The 26,415-nt window shown below is 41.3% G+C and overlaps 1 protein-coding gene across 1 annotated transcript in view; it reads right to left on the bottom strand.

Annotated features, from left to right (window-relative positions):
- The window catches only part of LOC146580345 (glucosidase 2 subunit beta-like), a 175,997-nt gene that overhangs the window by 96,679 nt on the left and 52,903 nt on the right, over positions 1–26,415 (bottom strand). Inside the window, exons 9-10 of the mRNA XM_085267008.1 lie at positions 22,672–22,758; positions 6,228–6,297 (exon numbers count right to left, since the gene is read on the bottom strand). Coding sequence (XP_085123134.1) covers positions 6,228–6,297; positions 22,672–22,758 — 157 coding nt within the window. The remainder of the gene's footprint in view (positions 1–6,227; positions 6,298–22,671; positions 22,759–26,415) is intronic.

The following is a 26,415-nucleotide window of genomic DNA, read 5'->3' as shown; positions in this document are numbered from 1 at the left end:
GAAGACGTTTCACCTCTCATCCGAGAAGCTTCTTCAGTTCTAAGGTCAAATGGTGGAGAGTCCCAGATAGGTCCCACTAGGTTTATATCTGGGACTCTCCACCATTTGACCTTAGAACTGAAGAAGCTTCTCGGATGAGAGGTGAAACGTCTTCAAGTAACTTAAAGAAGTCCAGGCGCTTTTCTTTGCAAGCTCCTTTGACTTTCTTGAATATACTTTATTAAAAAGTTTCTTCTTGATAAAAATAGCCAAATATCTCACCTGTTTAAGCTCAGTCCCCCCTAAAGCTCCCGGTTGTGGTATTTATTGTAAAAAAACAAATCTGGTGCCATTTTCTGGAAGGTTGTCAAGCATAGCACACTCACAGAAGAGGCCACCTACTATTACTACGGCTCAAAACAGATGCTGGATTTGTTTTTCTCCTGTTCTGTTGCAATGAATTTGGTAGATTTGGAGGAATTTGTAAAACAGGTTTAAAAACATGACTGACTCATAGATTTATAGCCTTTAGTTATTCTCATATTCAGCTTTAATTAGGCAAAAGTACATTTTTGTAACATCGTTCACAGAGATCAGTGGTTTGTGGAGGGTTTTTGTCCCGGGTAGAAATGGTGAATAATGGCCTGGTTTGGAGAAAAGCACTTAATGAATGTATTAATACACCTGTGATAAAAGTCAAAAAGGTTTAAAATTTAAAATGACTGAATTCAAGAATTTATGACCAAATCATCGGTCGCTCACTAAAATTAAGAAATTAATCAAGTATAATGTTCAACCACCAAAACAAATTTAGAAATTCAAGCAAATAACTGTGATTTGACATCATAATAATAATAATAAAATAATAAAACATTTTTTTCTCCTTTTCTATAAGTTAACAACAGTAACAATATTTTAGCAATAAAACTATCATTTTGATTAAAGAGCGTGGACATACTGGTGGGTTAACCGTTACAGAAACAGATATTAGTCATTTCTAATTTAGGTCAACGGTGGCTCAAAGCTTACATTGGGTGGTGATCTAATGGATTTGTTAAGCACTGTAAATATCTAAAACAGTAGAACTGTAAAAAATTGTAAAAATCTTGACGTACCTCAAATCAAAAAGTAATCAAGGTTATATGTGACCATATGCCAGCTTATAGTTCCCAGTATTCTCGCCTATAGATACAGAACAACACTAAAACTGTATGTATTTCCTAATAAAACTTGGGAAATGATGGTAACCTGGGTATTTTGAGTTCATGCTGTATATGTCACAGAGCAGAATGCACATATTCAGTTCCTCTGTAAACAAGCCAGCCTCACCAGAACACATTTAATGGTTTTAGCAGCTATGAAAGAACCAAGAAATCGCCCGACATCCCTAATTTTCTAAATCTAAAGAAAACCGGTAAAACGACTGGCTGTTGGCTGCCTTTGTGCATCCACTGTATGTTGGCGTCTGTGGTTCGGATTGTTTCTCTCGCTCTCTTTCAGACTCTGAATCAGCAGGTCCCTTCGGTAAACAAGGCAGAGTGATTGTTGGATTTGCATATTCCTGAATAAATTATATTTCATTTCTGAGATAAGCGGTGCACTACTGTTTGGTAGCTTTTCCTCCTCCTTCTCTTCTGCCTCCTCTCTACGCCATTCACGCATGCTGCCACGAATTAACCCTGATCATGAGGGACCGTGGCGAGTAAGAAAGTGCTGCTCAAAATTCATGTTTTCGGCGGAAGGAAAATCATGCCATTGGCCCCCGGTGGGGCCCAGACTGCCAACTACGTGTATGGTTAATCAGGGCTGATAATGATTCATGCCCATGTCTGCCACCAAGGAGAAGGATGGGAGCCACGCTTAGTGGTGTGAGATGGGGCTAGAAAGCCAGGGAGGAGAGGAGGTGGAGATTAAAGAGGCTGAAGCTACAGTTGGAGATGGAGGTGGAGAAGAGAAATGGGAAGATAAGGACAGTAGTGGAGAGGAGGCGACTCCCAAAGACGAGTCCGTGAAGGAAGGCAACGAAGGAATGCAAAAGAAGTCTAATCCGCTGGATTAGGCTGTTTAATGTGGGAGCAAATCACTATTTCGTGTGTGTGTGTGTGTGTGTGTGTGTGTGTGTGTGTGTGTGTGTGTGTGTGTGCAGCCAGACCAGCATATGGACATGTGTGCATATTCACAAAACTGTGTCTAATGGGCCTGGGTGAATGAGGTTCTTCATATGAACACATCTACAGACTGTAACCCCTTTTTAATTACAGCCCTGGCATGCTGAAGAAGCGACCACGAGGGAAGAAAAAAAAGAAACCTTCCATTAAACCACATGTAGATCCAACACCCACCTCAATCGGTTCAGCTGATGGCTGCTTTTTTATTTCTCCCCCTAATTCCTCTCACTTCCTTGGGAGAATTGGGCTGGTGGTATTTTGGCTGTGAAAAGGAAACCATCGGACGGCAGGGGCATGAATATTCCAAATGACTAATGTTGCACATGCTTATTTTTGACATATCTGGCTTCCGCAGGGAAATAAAACACTTCTAATGCAGGGGGACCATCTGTTATCTGTTGCTGGTGTTTCAGAGCAGGCGGATTCGGTGCTCGCTCTTGTACGTGCGCGCACACACACACACATTAAGGATACACACAGGCATACAGATACACGCGCAGGAACGCGGGCAGACAGATCGACATGTTCTCACGCAGCGGGAGATGTGTCGTGCGTAGCCGGTACGACACATGCGCACACACACGTACTAACAGCAGAATCCGTCGGGAGCATGCACAACAGACACGCTCTAAACTCCTATACAAATTGAACACTCCTTTTCTTCCCCCTTTTTTCTTTTATTCAGTGTGTTTGTCAAATGCACTGTAAATCACGGGGTGTAGGTGACTGGGAATGCACACAATTTTTATACTGGCCATAAATATTCTGGCCTGTCTCTTCTCTGCAGCTGGAGCAGGATAATATGCTGGCAGTGTAAAGGGGGGGAGGATAGACTAGATGCACTAGATTCTCTCTTAGATTGGTTTGAAACTGTGGTCAAAGTAATAGTTGCAAGAGGTATAGTAAACAAAGCTCTTGCATGCATGGATTACCTGTTTGTTATTTTCAGAAAATAGCTTCTGGGTGTGCCATAATACCCCTGTTCAGGCAATAAGGCGTTCTGGATAGCTAGATTTGCCTCAACAATATGTGATGTGTTTGAAAAGAGTCCACAGCACAGCTAACAGTGCAAAGATTTTAGATAAAGTGCAAAATAACCACTGAAATAATTAAATTGTAACACAGATATTGTTAAAGGTAACCTGGATTTTTTATTTCAATAAAATAAATATGTTACATACAGTAACATAATATATAAATGCATATTCTATACTGTATATAAATGATGGCAGGACCCACATTGCTGTCACTTATTTATCTGTCCTGTTGGGGGCGCTGTGTAAGACACTCAGACCTATGCTATGATTGTTTTTTTAAACCATATTGGAGTCCATGCTGTTATCACATAACGCCTCTTAGCTTTATTAACAAGATGCACCACACAGACACAGATACCTGCTAATTAGTGTGAAGATATTAATTACATTTAAACTGAAATTTCCCTCCTGTGGAGGGTGTTAGTAGAATTAACCACAAGTTTATTTTAAATTGGTAGAGCAAAAAGATGTTTGCAGGATGGGTTAGCAAAGCGCAATTATGTCATAGACACAGGCAATATTAACTACATCATTACCAGACATTATCTGGGCTTCCTTATTAGTAACTCATCTATACTACAAGCCTCTGAAACTGATCACTTCCTTCTTTGTATACAAAGATGTGACAGACGTGTTATTCTCCATATATGAAGCTTTGTGGAGTTACTGCTTACAGTCCACTAAATACCCTGATGTAAATGAAGGCCTTGTTTGTCTTGTGAGGTGCATTTGTATTGTCTGCGATCGCTGCTGTTGTGTGCTCCTCGCTGTTTGCAGTGTTTGACATAAAACTGATAAATATTGGGGGCTTAGTTCTGACGCTATTTGGACTCCCACACCTGGTTCAGCTTTAGAAGGATTTTAATTGGCTGTGCATCACTGCTGTAATGTTACACTCTCACCCCTGGTGGAAGTTTGCGATTGGTGATCCCGCGTTTTTGTGTTTTGTCTGATTAAAATCCTGTTGAAGGTTTGTGTGCTCCTATCGAGCTGTTATGAAGTTGACAATTAGATACAGGCAGCACAACCCTTTTTTTCTACCAGGGCACAAACATCCTGACTTCTGCTCTGAAGTCGGCAATTTTAACAAGAGCGTCAAGAGTGGGAGTTGACTCATTTTTGGAGCCGACTTTAAGTGCCTGTTTTTTTATTTTTGGCACTTCCACATCGGCCTCATTTTTTCAGCCACAGATTCTATTAACATTTATAAAACGTACCAATCGTGACGTTTTCGGCTACAGACATGGACCGATTTCGGTTAAAGCTGCTGAAACGCGTGCAGCACACATTTGACTTCCAAGAAAATCAAGACCAAACAGAAAAAATAAATATTTTTGTCTTTGAAGAATGTGGTTATTATGAATTTTCCAGAGCACACCATGATCTTTTTAAAATGCTTAGTTTTTAAATGTACTTTAACAAGTGTGTAACGCTGTAAAAACAAGTGCAAAGTGCAGGCTTTTATTATATGCACTGTTGAAACACATTTTAATACACTTGACATAAATTTGAGCGTAATTACTTTATTTATGTGGCTACAGTACATGTGTATTATTCATCTCATTGTTTAGGCAATTTATTTTAATGTTTAGTCAAAAATATATAGTGAAAAAAATAATATTTTTTTAACCCTAGGACACTATCGGGTGATTTTCACCCGAGCAAATATATTTGATTTTCAATATGTTTTGTTTGTCTGTGTCATGGATCCTTGTGTAGCTTCAGCATTGTCTTTGACATCTTTGAAGGCGTGGGTGTTTCCCTAACCCAAAGCCCACTTTCTCCTACAGGCATGTGTTCGGGCGATTTTTACCCGGCAATAGTGATAGAGGATGAAGTAGGTTTTGGGTGGATTTCACCCAGTGATAGTGTTAGTGTATAAAATCAGGTGATCTTGCCGCATCTCAAGTCCTGATCTGTAGCGTGCTTGACATCCCTAACGCGGCACACTTGCAGGTGAGGCCAGACCAGTGGCAGCAGAAAGCAGTAGCCCCTTAGGGAGGTGCGCTGACTGTCCTGCAGGAGTGGACAGGAAGTGTGTCCACGCCATTACTACCCTGCGTCTATTTACTGCATGTAAGGAATAGGTAAGTAAGAGTGGGCCTGGAATTTGCATGTCATACTTATTTAGTGCAGTGATTATGACAAAATATCACAAAGTGGTGATTTCCAGGGGAATTCATATGATGAAAAAAATATTTTAGTCAACCGGTCATTTCCTCATGACTGGTCATTCTCCTGCAGCTGTTCGTGTGTCGAGACTGTGCTCAAATGTCCCAGGAATGGGTGGACCAAAGACCAACTTTCCAGTGTCATTATTTTTTTGTTTAGGATTTTTTTTTTATTGTCAAATTCCTAATTTTTCAGACATTTTTGAGCATTTTTTAGGCCCCCCCCCCCATGACACTTCTTCTTCATTTTGTTAGACATGGCACAGTTGAAAATAAAAGAAGACCACTCCAATTTGTCATGTGTTGTCAGATTTTGATATATTTTGATGCCAAGTACTTTTTGGGTATATTATATTGGGTAAAAACCACCTGGCGTTAGTAATGGTGTTACGATTTATAGCGATAGTGTTCTAGGGTTAAATGAATGCTTATTCAGGTCAATTTTAATTTGACTTATTTGTAAGTGATCCAGTCGTCTGAAAAGTGTCTCCTCTCCGTTAGTCGAGCCCTTTTTACCATGAACAAGTATCTGTGATTGCACCTTAATTTCAGGGAAGCTGTGCAAATCCTCTAAACACAATGCAATTACACACACCCTGTAGTTGATCCATTGTGGATACATTGTTAAAATAGTATCGCATTAATTAAAATAGGCCAACAAACCTGTCAGCTCTTGTGTGGAGGGTAAAAATCTAACAGAAAAAGAGATTAATGTATTCTGAGAAATCAACTCATAAGCATGTGCAGCACTGAGAGGCTTGCTACGAACATTATCTTGTGGCTACTTTGTGGTGAATCTTTAAAAGAGGGGTTTTAAATTGTGAGGGGAAGGGGCGAGGTCACTAGAGCAGTGGTAAGGTTTAATAACTCACCTCTGTCAGCTGCCTTTAAGTGAGGATCTTCACTGGAAAGACTGCCTGGAGCACCCTGCGTGTCTTTGATCTACAAGCACATAATGGAAGCAGAGAGGGGAGAGAAAACAAGGTCAAAGATCTGCACACTTGTGAGACCTTGGGTATCACCTGCGTTAATGTATAAAGCGACAACAAAGGCGCCCGTGGATGTGTGCGTGTGTAAGACATGAGAAGCTATTTTTTTTTCTTTTTTAAGATCATTTCAACTCAGGTCCATGACTCTAATATACACCTCCCACCAGAGAGAGGAGACACTTGTTTTAAAATACATGGTTCCTCTCTGTGCTCAAAGAGGCTCCCGGGAGCCTCTGCAAGACAGTTTAATGATGAAAGACAACATGTCTGGATGCAAGTGTTCGCTTTCAGATCGCAGGGGAAAAACAGGAAAAAGCCAAAACTATTTTGGGTCTTTAATTTTCTTTTAAAAGATGCCACGTTCATTTCTAAAGATTCAAACCACGTCGAGGAGCCTCACCTCACGCAAGGTAGGTTTAGATACAGTAATCGCCTAATCCCTCCCAGAATAAATATTTTTGGAGTATTAAGCTGTGGCAGCAAAACATATGAAAAATATGAAATCTCAAAATATTTATGTTTATCTGTAGCTGGGAATCTACCTGAGGTTAGGAAACGTGGATTATTTCAGTCGAGCTGTATTCTGTTGTTGATGCTTGTAGGCATTCTGTATTAAAAAGAACATTTTGCAAAACACGCACTCTTTCTGGAGCTATCATGATGTTGAGGAGGACTAAATATGACAAGATTCCCACATATGGGACGGAGGAAATATAGGTCTGATTTGATGACTTGTCGCATGCTGCATGCTGTCACATTTTTTTCCTTCACTGGAAACCAGACTGTAAACTCAACTGTGCGAGTGAGAGGCGTTGCCAAATGCAGTGTGACTCACCACCTCTGAGGAGAACAAAAACCTGCTTAAGATCACGGTGACATCGCATGCAGTGTTTGCAGTTCCGAATATTTTTGACAGATTGGACTGAATACAAATGTGAAAATTGTCAGGCAAGAAAGGGAAAAAAGAAAAAAACCTTAAGAGAACATGTCACCGAGTAACTCTGTTTGACAAGCATTTTAAAGAAACAACACACAACGTTACTCCCATGAAGCTTTGTGAGCTCAGGTTCTGAAATCTTCAAATCTGCCAGGGAATTTGTACTGAACCTATTCGATTGAAATTATGCTATTTTATGTGTTAGAAATCAGCAGGGATAGCATAAAGCAGGATCGACAGACGCAGGAACCTGTATTTTGAAGCCTTGATAACAGCTTTCATCCCACTGCCATCTTTTTTTTTGTTAGAGCCAAAAGTGACCATATTCAGAGAATATGCTGGAGTGCTAAATTATTTGCTAATGCTTGTGACCTTGGTTAACAAGGTAAGGCTTAAGACATAGATCCCTGCTTATTGCATTTCAGCTACTCCTTTGTTACCGCAGCAGATAGCTCCACATGTTTGATTTAGCAGACTTTTACACAGACACCCTTCCCAAAAGAAGGTTTGGAATTGAACCAGCAGCCTTTCACTTGCATTTAAAGAATGTTCCAAACAGGACATTTATTAAAAAAGGAAAAAAAAATACAATAGACACTATAGACACAAACATCAATGAGCAACACCTGCACTGGTTAGCAATGTGTTAGCACAGTTAGCACTGTGTTAGCACAATTAGCACTGTAGCTTCACTGTCGCTAGCAGGTTCTGAGTTTGAACCTTCTGACTGGCAGGGCCTTTCTGCATGGAGTTTGCATGTTCTCCCCTGCACAGGTTTAGTCTGGCATAGCTAAAGCCCCGCCCCCACAGTCCAGTCCAAGCACATGCATATTAGGCTAACTGCTGATTGTGCTATGATGTCAACTATGATGACAACTCGTTAGCTAATGAGTGTGCCGTTTCACACCACAGATAATCCTTCATTCAATCAATCCTTCAATCCTTCAAACAACTTTTCGATTAAATGACCTGACATGATCGACCGATTTCATAAACTCAGCAGGTTTGTGTCAACTCAGAAAGCAGTTTCACCATCGACTTCTATAGGACCGGAAGTATTTTTGTAACCACAGCTATCACCATCTGGTGGCCTTTAGACAGAATTCAGGGAGGGACTTCTGCATTAGCATCTATGGGCAATATGGACCCATTCCCTGACGCTAAACTTAATAAGCAGTCAACAAACCTGAAAACAGATGGATTAAAACCATTTATTCTACCATGCTATATTTTGGGTATTTTATCGTGCATTTTCAGAGTCAGCCTCTAGTACCTTTTTGATAAACTGCAGTTCTGGTCAAACATTTCCTACTTTTTTTAAGCCTCTGAGCTGTCAAACTGTGAACATACAAATGCCAGTACAAAAGGAAAAATACAAAAAACAAAGCTGAAATGATAAAAAAAAAACAAAAAACACAAGGTCAGCCAAGTAGTAGCTCACCCAACTCACCATGAAATGACAAACGCAACACTGATGTTGACAGACACTTTGAACATCCATTAGGTAACCATTGTGCACATGTTTGATTAAAGTCTGACCAATAACTGTGAACTTTGGACGGACAGGTCGATGGATGGACCAGTCATTTGACTGGATGTGCTAAAAATCCCCAATCTACAAATCCCAATGAAGTGCATCGGTGTTTCAAGGACACAGGAGCTGATGCATTTATTATCAACACATTTACAGCTCACTAAACAGATTACTCATTAAAGTTTTCTCATTATGCTAACAGGAAACATAATTCAAGCACTATTATGTTGTTTTTAGTTGCATACAAATGCAATTTCTAAAGAGTAACAGTTGAAAACACAAAATAGCTGCTTTAAATTATTAATTCTTCTTCGTTCACCTTTTTTCACTCCCTGTGTGTTTATGCATCACTCTGCATTTAATTATGAATTATTATTAATCTCTTGGTCTCTCCCACAGCGTGTCTTTTGTCCTGTCTCCCTCCCCTCACCACTAACCTGTCTCAGCAGATGTCTGCCCCTCCCAGAGCCTGGTTCTGCCGGAGGTTTCTTCCTGTTGAAAGGAAGTTTTTCCTTCCTACTGTCACCAAATCCTTGCTCATATGGGTCGTCTGACTGTTTCAGTTTTCTCTGTATTATTGTAGGGTCTTAATGCCTTAATGTGTTATCTAAATAAATTGGAATTTAATTTCTTAAAATGGTTCAGTATACAAAAAGTGAGGAGAGCTTAAATTTTAGAATCGCAATACCAAACATGTTGGCTAGTTACTACAATTAAATATTATGTGGGGACAAAAATAATTTATGCTAGCTTGCTAATATGCAGTATGCAATGTAAATAACATAACATACTGTGCTAGTCAGTAACTTGGTCTAGATGACCAGTGAATATATCCATGTATGCTTTATTTTTATTGAATATATAAAATATATTTCAATCCTTTATCCTTTTCCATTCATTTAAAAATCCAGCTAGTATTGCGGAGTTATAAATAGATACAGTATCTTCGTGACAATGGTCAAGGTTCGCCTAACCACAAAGACCTCAACAAGACAAGTTTCCTGCACGTAATGTGGTATTACCACAGGCAGAAATGATGGAAGCTTCCCTTCAAGTGCAGTCTTCTCATTCTACCTATCTCTTCACATCCACATCATTCTCCAGTTGTTTGTGTCTGAGAGTGAGACACTGGCAGAGTAAAGCCTTCAAGCAGCCAAATACGCTGCTCTCAGAAATCAGCCGGCACAAGAAAACAGAGGCTTGCTCTTGAAAACTGTCTGCCTTTGAAGGATCTTTATTCTCCGCTCCCCAGCTGCTGGAGATGCGTGTAACTGCTTAGACATACAATGGGTGCATTGCGGGTATTTGTCCATGGAGAGCTGGGCCCAGTAAATGAAAAGAGGGGCACACATACCCAGGAAGCAGCTAATTAATTGACAAGCAGATATTTCGGAATTTATAATCATCAAACAGACTTCATTTTGTTCCCCCACCACCATCCTCGCCAACCCGTTATCCCAGGCGACTTACTTAAGAGACTTATCTTATAAATACAGCCCTAATCAAAATAAATGACTAAAAGCTCTGAGGGAGTTGAAGGCTATACACATTTACATCAGAGGAACTGATGCAATTTAAACAGCCGCCTCAGCACCGCTGAGTTAGGTTCAAATCACAGAGAATCCTAACTTATGTAATACTTCCACTGTTTTTTCTTTTCTTTTCTTTTTTTTTTGGTTGTTGTTGTTGCTCAGTTTGGCAGACCTATATTCATGACAGCCAACTAGGAGAGACAGAGCCTCCCTCTATGTGTGTGTTACACTGAATTCCCACAGCAGCATTCGTGCGCTGTGAGTGTATCATATTATAAAGATTTTTTTTCTCACATGCTTTTGTGTCTATTTGACTTCACCGTGTGTGTGTTTGTGCTCGGTGCACATCTGTGGGATTGCCCATCTCTCAGCATTGGTTCAATGCTTAATATTCTTCCTTCTGTTTCCTACCGGGTATACATTTCTTGTAAAATGTAGCAGTGAGAGCGTTTTAACAGCCAGTGGCTTACAGGATCATTTACAGCTGGTCATTGACTGTCTGGCTGAGAAGCAGAGTGGCTGATGGATAGATTGTCAAAGTTTCACCTCGGTCCAAGTTTTGATGGATATGTTATAGCCACAAAGCCCAATATAACAGACTGCACAGACTGTGAAGCCGCAACTCACCGAGTATAAAAGCCCAACAGCTTTCTGTTGATTTAAAGGGAAGCTGTTAGAGAAATTTAATACACCAGCTTCATCTGTACCGAAGTCATGTTTAGGATTAATGTGGAGACAGCAGTGTTTATGACACGACGTGTATCTTTGCACAGGAACCGAGGGGCAACGGCTCAGTGTTTGCACAGCTCCTCTGCCTCTTGACACTGTTGATAACACAAAGTGAACATGACTGCGGCATTTGTAGAATCAGCAGTGTGGAGTAAAGGAGGATCGACGTTGTCACGACTTAGAGTCAGCAAACCCATTTTACCATCCGACCAACCGAACTCAAGTCATTGCACTCTACTGGTAAAATCGGTTGTTTTTCATGTGTTGTCTTACAAAGAAGGACCATAAGAAGAAAATAAGAACGTCGGCTCACAGCACATCACAGTTTACAGATTACCGTCCTGTGTGAAGCATAAAAAGAAACAATCTTAATCTTGAGCACAGTTTGGGTGAAGATCCATTAGCTGACTAAACTGTGTTAAGAGTAGTGACTTGTGAATTGTGGGTGGTATGAGCCATGGTACGAGCTCAGTGGTCCATCAGTGAGATGAGCTAAGAAGATGGATTGCTAAATAGAGCATTTTCTGATTTGTCAAATCAAAAGCGCAATCAAATCTTAGAGAAAGTAGCTTCAGTCTTAAAACAAATCCAAATTTCTGCTGGTTGGGCTATGACAACCAATGCAACCTCTTCTCTAAGGATGAGGATATACAGCAAAGATCCTTTGCAAAGGCGACTCTAGAAGCCTGGAGATTTGTTGAGATGACAATTCGCAGATCATGCCCGCTGAATTTAGTTTGGTTTCTGTAATTACTATGGAAAACATTTGTGTATCACATTTAAAGCTGAAGATCAAATCAGCACGTTTCATTTACTTTGACCCAACAAGTTATGCACAGTGAACTCAATGCAAAAGCTGCAATCGTGACATTTTCTGAAATCACGTGATTCACACTATTGTTCAGTCTGCTGCCTTATGACTTCGGTGCCCACTAGGTGTCATACCATAACCCTCAGTAACCAGATGTCCTGTTGCTGTAAATTATACATGGAACAAAAATGCTAATTTTATACACAGTTTATAACCTAAATGATGCTGATTCCCTGTTGACATTATGTGGCGCTGAGTTTGATCAAATATTTGACGATTAGATTAAACGCAGCACCAGGGATGCTACTGAAATTTTGTGGGTGGCACCAATTTGCCAAATCCACTAGCACGACCCATAAGATATGAAAGTCTTCATCACGTCGGATGTGTGTGTCAAGTTTCATAACTTCTCAAGCTTTCTTGGCCCCTCAGCAATAACTTCCTCTTTCATGGTGATTCATCATTCCACCAGGTGGAAATGAAAATTCACAACTTTCACAGAGAAGCATCGTCAAGGTCTGAAGTTCATTTAAATCACTTTTGAGGTGGATGTGGTAAACCTCTCAACTTTCAAGGTTAGGCTTAAGACTCTTCTTTATGATAAAGCATCTAGTTAGGGTTGGATCACGTGATCCCGTATCTGCCTTTAGTTATGCTGCAATGGGTCTAGGCTGCTGGGGGCTTCCCATGATGCACTGATTGTTTCTTCATCACCACCTTTTGGCAAGCTTTTTGTTTATACCAGTCAAAGCAGATGGCTGCCTATACCTATGGCTGGTTCTGCCGGAGGTTGCTTCCTGTTAAAGGGGAGTTTGTCCTTCCCACTGTCACCAAGCGCTTGCTCATGGGGGTTGTCTGATTGTTGGTGTTTTAACTGTACTGTAGTGTCTTTACAATATGAAGCACCCTAAGATGCTGTGATTTGGCGCTACATAAATATAATAGAATTGAATTGAATGGAACCTATAAAGAGAGGTTCATCAAAGTATAAAAGGCCTCCTGTCAGCTTTGTGGTAGTCTAACTATTGCTGGCTACTGGTGTATAGGTGTGTTCAGGTAAGGCAAAGGTGAAATTTGTTGAAAGTTACAGCAATTTTGTGCTTTATGGTAAAATATCGAAATCATGCTATTTGATGCAAACTCACTGTTTTCAAGAATAAGTAATCCAACCTCCTTATAGCTTTCCTGACCAAGTTTTAGATGGCCCAGGTCAACCTGCTTAGATCAGTGCATTAAAGTTCAAAACATGTCATTTCCTGTCAGTAGGAATTGCCACTGACCGTTATCAAACATGAAAAGTCTGGTCTAGATTCTACAGTTTAATGATGACTGAACTTCTTTACCCGCACCAAAAATATTAAAGTGCTCTGTCTTTCCGTTCATTCTGTTTAACTTGGCCACATTTTAGGATCTGATGCTGGCAGAATTTAAGAGTAGATCAAGGCAGCACAGGCAGTGTGTGCTGGTGGAAGAGTCCATATGTGTGTCTGAGAGACAGCGTGTGTCCTCTGCGAGAGGTAAAATAATGACAGGCGAGAACGGATGGCTGGTGACGCGGTGACGAGGAAAGTGCCACATATTTTGGGCCTCAGGCTGGGCAGATGTGAAAAAACTTCTTCTCTTTTCCCTTCTTCCCCCCGGTTGCCTTCTCCACTCTTCCTCGCACCACCCCTCCCTGCGACGCTGCTCAAACAAAGGACACAGACGCCCTAAGTGGTTTTCTTTTTCCGATCCCATACGTGTCTGCTGGCGCTTTCGCTCTTCTGTATCTCGAGCTCGCAGCGAGAATAGTGACAGAATGAGTCACGGTGGTTTTTTAACAAGCCAATCTTTTGATTAATTTTAATGGCACTTGCTAACAAAATCTTCTTTCACTGGGAGAGAACGTTCTTATTATCACACGTTAAGTTGTGTTTTTGCATGAGATGAAATTATCTTTGACAGAGAGAAATATTACGATTCCAGATGTGCATTTTGCACCTTTTACTGTGTGAGTCATGCCTTCTGGGAAGTGGCACATAGTGTCGGCATACAGTGTACAAGCTACTGCGATGAACTATTAAAAAGAAAAACGCGGTGCAGAATCCAGAGACTCCAGGTGAGATAACACAGACTATTAAGGTTAGTTAAACCCGCATTTCTCTGCACGTATATATCAGAAGGTGATGGCTATCAGCGCTGAGAAAAACAGCAGCTTGTGCGACGCACTCGCACTTTCAGGTCATGCCAGTTGGCTCCTCAAAAGCGTGACAGCGATGAGATCCAGACAGAACAGGAACAAGAAAGTAAAAGAGCAGAAGGGGAGAACATGGCAGCCAAGAACTACCACTTCAACATCAAACGAATGTTGTCACAACAGAGCAACAGAGCCACCCCTTTTAACTGTGACACCATTCAGCTGCTCATCACGCTGAGTGGGGCAAGGCGGAAAGCTACTGTAAGTCAAGCACAAGCACGGTGTTTATTAAATCAGAGAGCTGGGAGCGGAGAAAAGTGTGCATACTGTCTAAGCGGCGTTAGAAAGGCGGCCTTTTTCCTCATCCCTCCATGAAAATGAAAGTTGGGAAGGGAAATGAAGTGTGTCTTCCAATGACGGTAACGGCGATCAGCGAAGCTTGAGAAATATGGTTTTGAGAGCTTGGTGCTGGAGTTTGTAAGAGCCAAAAGAAACAATATATGTGATAATCTAGAGGCATCATTTAATGGTTTCAGATTTCACAGAACGGTGCGGCTTTTTCGAAATCAGAAGGGAGAAACGGGGCTGTGAAGGTTGATGACGTAGCCATTTATGTAAATGTGTAAGTTGCTGAAAGAAGCAGTTAAGTTTCTCTATAATCTTTAAGGCGGGTAATCGTATCATTTAGTGCTATAAATGATTCAGCCTGTGGGAAGGGAAAAAAAAAACAGATTTTTATCCATATGTTGGCATTTTAGCTAACAGTGTCAGATGGATCAGCAGAAGTTCTGTAGTCATGCTAAATTTTAAAGAAACAGCTAAATGATCAGGAGCCAGACTCTCAGCTGAAAGAACTGTTGTATCTCTGACAGAAGGAAAACGTGAGGCAGGAAAAAAAGAAGAAGTAGGAGTGTCAGGGAGGCAGACCGAAAAGAAAGGCTGTCTCCTAGCGGACGCCGGCGTGCGGGGCTTGTCAGTCGTCATCGCGTGCCACTCTCCTTGTGAAACTGAGGCAATATACCCCATGAAATATTCACCAAAGTTGTTTTTGCTTAAAAAAGAGTGGCGAGGGGAGGGGGTGGCGGGGAGATGAGGAAAATGTGCTACTATAGATAGATGGAGAGTCCCCCAAATGCTTTTGATGTCAAGCTTGCTCAGGCTTTTTTACATGGGGTGCGACGGGGACACCAGCAGGGGGTCCATTAAATGTTCACACAAATGTACCCTTAACAGCACATCAGTCTCCACAGCCTGAGCTCCCAGTCCCCGACATAGTCTTCTAATTCTGCTGTAATCTTTATATATCCAAAGCTTTTGCTACTGATTCTTCTTTTTCTTTATTTGCATTGTGATGTTTGATAGATGTGGCACACTGGGAAAACAAGCACTGTTAGTCTATTATGGGTAAATTACATACTGAGGATTTATTGCTTTTAAATATTTCAACTCAAAAACTGTACATTTACTGCCAGTCAAATCAGTGATATCGAACTGCAGTTACCACCAGCTTTAAACACACGTGTTCTTTCAAATCCAAAACCCAGAAATACAACGAAAACAAAACAAATAAGTAAGAAAGTTGATGTGCGAGCTTTTAGTGGGCTGCACAAATTCCTCCTGAAATGTTATTTACTGTAACTAAGGCCAGCAGTGATGTTGCAATTCTATGAAAAGACAAATGAGGGAAGGTTAACGTCATTTAAAAATGTACAAAAAAACAAAAAAAGACTGAATAATTAGGTCCTAATTAGGCTTAGGAGAGTTGGTGATTCATTAGCCGTGTTTGCTTTCGACGCAGCAAGTGCTGTCACGGCTTTTGTATCTGTGACTACCTCCGTTGCCGGGATGAGCATTGTGCAGGGGACGTAAGCATGGCGTGGAATAACAACATGCCATTAGCTGCTGCAGCTGCTGCGAACGCTTTCAATACAACACAACTGCACACGGTCCCTTTGTGTGTGTGTGTAATAAGGTCAAGACTGTCAGTTTTGACGTAGCACATTGTATAACACACCCCTCTCCTGATCAGGAGTTTCAATGTGGGCGTCTCAGGAAAATGAAAGAAGGGTAACATATGTAGTTGGGTTTTAGATGTATCTGGACAGCGACAAAAAATTATCTGTATTCTGCTGATGCTTAGCCAAGCTGCTGTTTTCAGTTTGAGGGACCTCATGCCGTGATCACACGTCTCTCCGTGTTCCTTTTTAACTTGAAGCCGGAGTTTCGGAGTTTCAGATATCACACCCCAGTTGTCCGTGTTCCAGTACTAGCAGAAAAAGCTGCAGCAGGTTCATGGAGTTAAGCTGCCCAGGGCTCTGTGTACAAGCCCAGCTCCAAAAAAGTTGTCACGCTGTGTAAAGCGGAATTTATGGTCCAGCAGAGGTAGCACAGGGACGGCCTCTCTGCCAGGTGCAGGCGGGGTACAAAGTATGCCGATGTGTGTGGGCCACTCTTGCTTGTGCTGTTGTTGGTCCGTCAGCCAACCGTGGAGGAAATCGAAGCTATAACATAGAAACAGCTGAAGTGGAACCGAGTGTTAAAAACTATGAAGTGTCCACTGCAGCCACCGTCTCTGCTTTTCCTGCTGTATTTTTTCATCTTTTAAGTTTTTTTGGCGGTTCTCCTGTTCCCAGTGAACTCTGCTGTTGGCCCCTCCCCTCCCCAGGCCCTTTTGTTAACCACTCATCATCCGTAGACCCTTCATCTGCTTCCACCGACGTGCAGTCAGGATCTTGGAGGTCTGAGGATTGTGGTTAAAATGTAAATAAAAGCTAAATTTAATAATGTGCAAATCTCATAAACTCACATTTTCTCAATACCAGAACATAGAAAACATATCAAATGTCCCACTTTCATAAAAAACACCGGCTCATTTCAACTTTAACGGCAACAACACATATTATAAAAAGTTGTGACACGGCCATGTTTACCACTCTGTAGCATCCTCGCTTCTACTGGCAAACAGTCTGCAAACATCTGGGAACTGAGCGGACCAGCTGCTGGATTTACAGGAGAGGACTGTGTCCCATTCTCGTCTGATCCTACTGTAGGTCTTGATCTCCTTTTTTTAAATTTTTAATTTCATGTTGCTACAACTGGTTTTAGTCAGCAACTCGACACCCGGGGTCTTCTACTATGGAGCCATGCTGTTGTAATAGGATGGTGGTGCTTTTGGATCATGTTTTTTGCATGTCAGAGCCTTTAGCCTGGATTTGTGGATGTCGTGGTTAGCTCTGTTCATGCACAGTGATTCCTGGGCCCATGCAGTTGCTTCCATGAGAGACTCATGCCTGTTTATAAGTGCTGCCCTTACAGCTTACCAGTATGTTTTTTTGGCCACACCTAAAGAGCTGTTTCTAAAGGCTTGGTTTCACTTCTGCAGACTGAGAACGGCCCGAGAGCCTCTCGGACCCCATGCTGTGGCTTCACAGTAGCAGCTTCCAGATGCAAATGCCAGCCCTTTTAGTTGCTTAATTGATGAAGACACATCAAAGGAATAGCCCACACATGTCCATAAAAAAGCTTTTGAGTCAATTGTTCAATTACCTTTTGGTTCCTTGGGGGGAAAAGGTAGCTTCATATTAAATTAGCTGTATTTCCTTAACACTTTCTCCAATTTTGAAGCGAATAGCATCAAATTAAAGCTGAGAATCTGCACTCCAAGCCCACATTCATTATGTAACTGTAAAGACCAAGGAACTGATCGTGGACTTCAGGAAGACCAGGAAACACTTGACCCCTGTTTCAATCCAGGGGGTCAGTGTTGACATTGTGGAGGACTATAAATACCTTGGAGTACACATTGACAATAAACTGGACTGGGCTAAAAACACCACAGCACTTTACAAGAAGGGCCAGAGTCGTCTCTATTTTTTGAGGCGACTGAGGTCCTTCAACATCTGCCAGAAAATGCTGAGGATTTTCTATGAGTCTGTGGTGGCCAGTGCGATCCTCTATGCTGTTGCATGCTGGGGGAGCAGGCTGAGGGTCGCAGATGCCAACAGACTTAATAAACTGATCCGTAAGGCCAGCAGTGTTGTGGGGATGGAGCTGGACTCCCTCAAGGTGGTGTCGGAGAGGCGGATGCTGTCCAAGATAAAGACAATGTTGGATAACACCTCCCACCCACTCCATGACATGTTGGTCAGTCACAGGAGCTCGTTCAGTGAGAGACTGAGATTACCGAAAAGCACCACTGAACGACACAGGAAATCATTCCTGCCTGTGGCCATCTCCCTGTACAACGCATCCACTTAACACACTGTTTGCTGCTACAACTACACATGTTTCTTTTCCAAATATTTATTTATAAGTGACTTATGTATGTATGTATGTATATATATGTATATATTGTACTATTCTTAGTTAGTGTATTGTCTGTCTTGTCTTAATGTTGGTTTAAAATGGAGCACTGTAACAAAAAATAATTTCCCCCAGGGATCAATAAAGTATTCTGATTCTGATTCTGATTCTGATAACACGAATGCTTCGGTAAGCAGCTGAAACTGAGCATATGGCTAGAAGGTAATGGCTGTGACGGAGAGGCTTGATTGCATATTGAAGAGCCGATATGGAAACTCAGATGATTACAGGTAGATCGCAACCTCTTGACAATCTAAGTATCATACTGATGTTTAAGTGGCATACAGAAGCTGTGAGCTTCCAACGGCAAAGCATCTTCATGAAAATGCATTACGAGATCACAATCAGTCCACGCGCACATTTGTAGCGGTTTTTCAGATATCCGCAACGTCACAGCAAGTAAAATACTTTGAGAAAAAACAGTGGAGAGGTCAATAAAGAGTTCCTCTCGCATCTCAAAAAGAGGAAAGAAATCACTTAAACTGTAAATCAGTAGCACAGGAGGACAGTACAGTAAAAAAAAAAAAAAGTCATTCCTACCTAATAGCACATTAGCACCTAAGCACAATGAACAGAAAGCAGCTTGTGCTCATTTAGTAACACACACACACAAAAAGCTTTTGTGCGCCACATACGGTTGTATTTATAGGTACAACGACAGTTTGTAGGATGGCCTCGACCTTTTGGCTATCACGTGCTCTGTGGCCGTGGCCATGAATAAATATTATAATACCCACTAGAGTACTAAAATCTCAATGTTTATGTAGCTCTTTGTATTCAGTGAAAGGTAACAAACACTCGTCATCTTCAGCATCTTAGGGTTCACAGAAAAATGAACATCTGCATAGCTCGAGGGCCATATCTGGATACTTCTACCAAGCAAAACTCTCAATGTCTGCTTGCCTGCATTGTGGCTGTATAATAGTGAAAGGAAGGGATTGGACTTAATAGAAAGAGAAGCAGGTATAAGAGGTAGGAAACCTTTTCACTCTTAGCCTAGCTGGTCTTTACGTTCGGCTCGTTTTTGCCTTTTCTGGTTATATTGATGCGCCGTGGTTTGTTTTGTTTGAAGCTAATGGCGATCCAACGAAAGAATGAACAGTAAACAAATAGACAGACTCAAAACTGATTGAATGGGAGCTCACATATATTACAGCCATTCCACGTCCACAGTATAGAACCGCAAAGTTGGGAAGTTGGGAATTCAGTGCTTCCTGAGCACCAAGTGAATCTCGTCTACATGACCATCAGTCTCAGTAAGCATAACGTGTACAAAGACGAATGCGTTGTCAGAGCGACAGGGTTGTTTATTCGCTGTTCGGTAAAGTGCTTCATCATATAAAGCGTTACCGCACCTAGCTGGCATAAAAAATGTATTCATTTGTTATCAGCCATGGAATTCCTTCTTTTATCAGTAATGATAATAGAGTCGATTTTAACATTCAGATAATTGTTACAGGGGTAAAATAAAAGGCTGTTCTGGTAACTTTTATGGCACATCAACTTTTCTGCTAGCAATAATCCTGCAAATAAAATGAATCCATTTTCAGTCTGTATGTGTTTCAATGGTGTTTTAATGAAAAGCGGCGAGGCAAGGGTTTGCCTTATAATTCATATTCTGTGATGGAGCAACACCGAGATAAGCCAGGCGGATGGTGACATGTAATCTGAACCCCACTGTTTTTTTTTGGGGGGGGGAGTTGTCTATGGAAATGACTAGCTTCTTATCGGTGGAGTGGGTTATTTGAGCAGATTCTCGCTGTGGCTTAGTGAAGGGACTCAATCACCACTGCCCAGCGATATGCCTCACTTTCGTCCCCCATCATCCCCCCTTCATCTTTTTATCTGAGGAAAGGAAATGAAAGGATGGTATCTGGTACTCTCCGCGTCCTCGGTTTAGGAGATGGAGAGGAGCGGACATTTTCTTTTAGGCTTTAACTCGCTGATGAAAACATGCGGTCTATAAACCTGCGCTCTGAAAAGAAATACACTGGCAATTTATTGACTCTGGATGTGCACCGACTCAAAAAGGAAGTAGTTATGAGGTAATTTGTGGTGTGACAGCTGCATTTGTAACTCTGGAGTAATCAAGCTTTTACACATTTTGGTTAAAGGAACACCATTTTTCCTCATTTTCTGATTATCTTCTGGGCTTTTTCTCTTGTCTCCACATTTTTCTTGGAGGTTATTGCACACAGCCACTGGAGATGATGCTTTTGTTTTTCTGTGTACGTGTACAGTATGCGGTTAATGTAGGAAAATGTTTTTTAATTTGCAGGTAGAAATGGGTTTTGGGTGTGGAGAAGAGCAAAAATGGGACAGACAGAAAGGCTTGAGAAGTTTGCAGTCCACAGTAGGTATATAAAGGGAGGGCCCAGTGACAGATGTCAGGGCTCGGTCATGCATCATTTATTAGTCGGTAAATTTCAGGGGAATCACAGCGTTCGCTGGTTTCTCTACAAGAGGCAGAGTAAATGTACCCTGTCCGACTACTTTGGTGAACCTTAAAAGGCGACTCACACTATTTTGCCTCCTTGACAGTTTTGTCCTAAACTAGGAGAAACTATTGCAATGCCTTTATGTCAGGCTGGAATTGGACTTCTGTAAAAACACACAACAATTTTGAAGGTTGCAGAGCCTCCAAATCTCACCTGTGTCTTACATCAGAAGAGGTTGTGACAAGAAGCCAGACTGATACAGGAATAAAGCAAGGTTAAGGCTTTACAGCTTAAGTTGGGAGCTCTGTTAGGGCATCATTCAGCACCGTAATGATTCATCTGAATGATAACATCAGCACATTAGCACAAGTATAAAATCCCACTCTACTGTATGATTTAAAAGCACCAACATTAGTTAACAAGGATTAAACCTGTCTGTGTGACCAAATCTGGTGTATTTACATGACAAATTTAAGTGCTTATGTTAATTAATGTGCGCTGTCCCCTTTAAAGAAACATAACCAAGGAGCTGAGCTGTGTGCCATTAGTTTTACAGGGTTTTAGGGGTACTGCAGGAGAATTTCTAGAGTCCTCCTTGTTCCTGTGAGCTGATAGGAAGGCAACAGTCAGTCAAGTGACAAATAACCACGTAGCCAAGTTATGCAGAAGAGAATCTCTGAACAGATCATACCTTGACGCAGATGGGCTACAGCAGCACGAGACCACACTTGGCTAAGAACAGGAAACTGAGGCTACAGTTTGTACATGCTCACCAAAATTAGAAAATAGAACAAAAAATGTAATCTGGTAAGAAGAGTCTCAATTTCTGCTGCAAAATCCAGCTGGTAGTGTCAGAATTTCATGTAAACAACATAAAAGCATGGATCCATCCTCCCTTGTAACAGTTCGGGCTGGTGTTGGTAGTTTCACGGTGTAGGGGATGTTTTCTATGTGAAGTTCAACACATAGACAACACATCCAAAAAGATATAGTCTGCTGAGTTTTAGTGTAACTGAGACGTAATATACACAATAAAAAGGTAGAATATATATATATTAGTGCTGTCAAAATTATCGCGTTAATTGTTAAGATCAACGCGAAATGTTTAATGCATTAAAAAAATTTAACGCTGATTTTGTTTTTTTATTAATTTCCTGTAATCTAAGACCTCTGGAGGAGGGGGCAACAGTGTGCTATGCTGGCGTTTGGCCTGACAGAAATGATTAGAAGAAGAAGAAGAAGTGACACCATGCTACTATCTAGCTAACACTAGCTAACACACGCAAGCATGGACGAGGGCGGACTTTTGGGTGGAAAGTTTCTCTTTAAGAAGTTGCCTGAGAGAAATGTGAGAGAAAAGGTAACCAATTCCTTGGTTGTTTGGATAGCTAAAAACTGCCGACCAGTTAGCATAGTAGAAGATGATGGACTGAGAGAAGTCATTCGTACTGCATCAGGAGATGAGTGTTACAATCTGCCCTCGAGAGGAACCATTGTGTCGAGACTGCACACTTTGTATGGGGACCAGAGGGCTCAGCAGTCCAGCAAGCTTGTGCAAGTAAGGAATGTCGCTCTCACCGGAGACCACTGGACTTCGGTGAACAACGATAATTACTTAAAATATAAAGAATAAAAAAATGTAATTGGAGCCAGGCTATTAATAAAGTAATTGAGATTAATCGCAATTAATAACAGAAAATTGAGAGATTAGTTAGTTAATTTTTTTTAATCTATTGACAGCACTAATATATATATATTAAGAAAGATAGAAAAAAGATGGCTGATAGAATTAAAAAAAGAGCTCTTACTTTGACAGTGTCGCCTCTCGTCAGGACGTCCCAGAGTGTGCTCTGAAACTTGGAGAGATCCATCCTGTGACCTCTGTCCAACAAAGCCTGGGAGTGAGAGGAAAATCAAAAAGGTGAATCAAAGCGTGACAAACATGAGTCTGAGCACCCGAAAACAGCTTTCCAAAGACATTCAATGTGCAACCGTATCATATAAATTAGTTGAAAACAGCCCACATTACCAGCACTCAGTATATGAAGTTCCTAATAAATAAATAAAAAATTCAATATGACGGGCACCGCAAATATGCACAACTCCCCCTAAAGCACATATGCATTCTGACTAGGGCTGAACGATTATGGAAAATAATCTAATTGCGATTTTTTGCCCCAATATTGCGATTGCGATGCGATATGCGATTATTTTTTAAGGTCTTTGTCTTCTGTATTATTAAACAAAGACAAGCAATACATCATATAGTATGGCCAATACTATATTACATTAATTTTAAACTGTTCTTTCCTGGAAGACAGACCTCTGTTATGATGACATGAGGTGATGCATGAATTGATGACTGACATTTTTATTTAACTTCTTCAATCACAACAGTATATTTGAACATACACAATAGTTTATTTTTAGCTTACAAACATCTGAGCATAAAGTGCTGACAAGGAACCCTGGTGTAAACATTAAAATGAAAGTCAGTACAATGTGCAGATTGCAGAAATATATATAAAAAAAATCAGTGGCTTTACCACACTCAGTTTTTCGACATCTGTGAACTACTAGACAGTCATTCAATTAAAAAATAATATTAAATAAATAAAACTAATAAATAAAAAATACACACATCTTACTGATCTCTGCAGTCAGTAACATTACACATAAAGTGCAAACATAATAGCAATTGTATAAACACACACACAAACACGCCTTTAAAATTTAAAGGCGTGAAATTGGACGGTCTAGCCTTCTGAATCAGAAGGCTAGTTCTGATTAGCGTCACCGCTGTCTCGGTGGAGTTTAATAAACTCGGCCGTCTGCTTCTTGCTATCTAAAATATAACCAGACACTGGCGTAAATTCTCGACTGTCTCATACTTCTGTTTAATAAGTTTTCTGTTTGACGTTTAGTCAGCTGTGTGAAAACCAAGGAGGAACCCACCCGGGGGATTAATAAAGTTTTATTTTATCTAATCTAATAACTTTAATCTCAGCCAAACCGATTTACTCACGAACAAACAAAACACTGAAAAAAGCCCAACAATAACATTTTTAGGTTGTCTAAGTGACTTATATATCACGTTTAACCCGAGCAGCGAAAGTCCGCGGTGATCTGAAAATGATGTGCCGGGAGTTGTGCCGTTCTCGGCCGCATCAGTAACCCTCGAGCTCCCGGCTAGCTGTCGAGCTGGTGGGTAGCAGACGCCTCTGAAAACGTCGAAGCACTTTTGCAAATATGGGATATCTTGATAAACCGAGCAGATATTTGATGTTTACACAACTACTTTCTCGCCTGAAAATATGTTAAAAGTTTATTTTGTGACCCAGAAAGATTAGTATGAGTAATTTTAAAACTTAGTAGCGGCCGCCATTGCTGGAAACTGGAGTTTGGCTGGGCCGCGCTATGAATTCTGGGATATGGTAGTAATTTGGACAGCCTTTGGCGCGTCGCTGTGACGTAATCGGTCTACAAATGCGGCCTCAGGAGGATGCAGCCCATGAATTGTATAATATAATCGCAGTATAATCGCAGCCTTTGCGGTTAGAAAATTGCACTTGATCATGTCGCGATATTACCGCAAATGCGATATATCGTTCAGCCCTAATTCTGACAGACCTCAGGTTGCACACAAGCTGGTAATCTTGCATCTGTTGTGCAGTTTGCCTGGTGGCCCCACAGGTATAGGCTTATAAAAAGTGCCTTACATAACTGATAATAAACTGCACATCATCCATCTCCCATTCAGCTCACCTCCCAATAATCCCCGCTGCCATATCTGCTTATCTATTCAAGTCACCCTCTCATTAAATCAGCTTTTACAGCCAAATGGAAGAAGTTTACTACTCATAGAAGTCAAATACCATTCATCATGAGGAAGGCTGTAGTTATACAGATATAGACTGCATGTTTTAATTCACTGGAGGACAAACGCATCCTTCCTCCTATCTCAATAAACATAGACTCCTGCAGAAATAAATAAATAAATAAATAAAATAAGGTGGGGGGAAAAATTGACAGGCGAATTAATCTGCTGCCTTTTGCCTGCCGAAATGGAAGTCAGTGAGGCGGCGCATACCAGTGGGTGCCCATCAGTCACAAGACCTTGTGCGGGGCCCGAAAACAGCTGAATGTGATGCCACTGCACATTGGGAGGTAAAGGATGGTGACAGAGAAGTTGGTACAGCTTTCAGTGTTTATTCATCTGAAACAGTGTCCCCTGGAAGCCATTTTGGCAGCAATGTATCACAGCAGGCGCTGACCTTTAGATGCTATGCACAATTAAGCTAAGCTAATAAACACAACTGCGGATCTGGACTCGTGGAACGGAAGGCAGGTGGCTGTGAATCACGCTGGACACGTGAATGGCATAAAGCTCACTTGGGTGGTGTTTTCAGAGCGAAAACTGAAATGTGTTTGTTATGGAGGAAATGAGCTGAATTTCGAGCTTTGTCTGGTGCTGTAGAGGCTTTCTGATGTTCCCGGTGGCCTCTACGCAGAGTACAGAATTGTCCACGCGCTCAACTGAAGCAGTCCTTCGCTAACACAACATACAGTAACCTTGCCTTGACAGCTTAGTTAGTTAGTTAAGGTTTTAGTTAATGGTTCTTGTAAGAACTGCATTGGGCTGTCTAGACATTAGTATTGTGTAAGAAAAGGAAACCTGGCAAGTCTTTTTTTTCTCTCAACTTTTTGGCTTCAATAATATTCATATTGTCAGTTACCTCATCATATTAACCACGACAAACAGATGTACTGACGAAGTGTACACGTGCAGGAACACAAGTGCCTGACTTTTGCCATTTTCAGAAGTTGCCCTTTCTTGGCACACACCAGGTAATGATCTTCTACAGAAGCATTTTCACCACAGGAAACACTATATTTGATCTACGTGAAAGCGTTTCCTGCAAAGCATGTAGGAGGGGGTGCACCTGCTACCAGATCCCTGGTACAAAATCTGCTTAATATCCAGGTGTGCACATGTAAGAATAGCGCAGTTAGCAGTCAGATTAATTCACAGCACACAATTAGACAAGTGTGGGGACATCATTTTTCCTGCCTCTTACAGGAAAAATGATGTCCACACACTAGGTGGTACTCCTGTCTGAACTAAACACAGTTGAACAGAAAAATTTGCTATCATGTGCAACATGTCTTCTTCTACTTCTTCTTTCAGTTAATCTCTTTAAAGGTAACCACAGCAGATCATCTTGCTCCATCTCACCTTTTCCTCAGCATCCTCCTCTGTCACACCAACTCTCTGCGTGTCCTCCGTCACTATATCCTCAAACCTCCTCTGAGGTCTTCCTCTTTTCCTCCTGCCTGGCAGTTCAATATATCCACTATCCCTCTTCTGCACATGTCCATCTCAGCGTTGCTTCTCTAACCTTTTCCCCAAACTGCTTGGCCTAAACTGTCCCTCTAATGTACTCATTTCTAATCTTGTCCATTCTGCTTGCTCCCAAAAATCTGAACATCTTCAGTTCGGCCTCCTGTCTTTCTGTCGGTGCCTCCGTCTCCAAACAACACACGACATCAGG

The sequence above is a fragment of the Mchenga conophoros genome, linkage group LG3 (assembly GCF_057382185.1).
Source record: "Mchenga conophoros isolate Kocher_MC1m ecotype Shallow Benthic linkage group LG3, M_conophoros_male_GT1.1, whole genome shotgun sequence".
Lineage (NCBI taxonomy): Eukaryota > Metazoa > Chordata > Actinopteri > Cichliformes > Cichlidae > Mchenga > Mchenga conophoros.
Note: the sequence above shows the minus strand (reverse complement) of the source record. Positions and strands in the feature narration are given on the sequence as shown.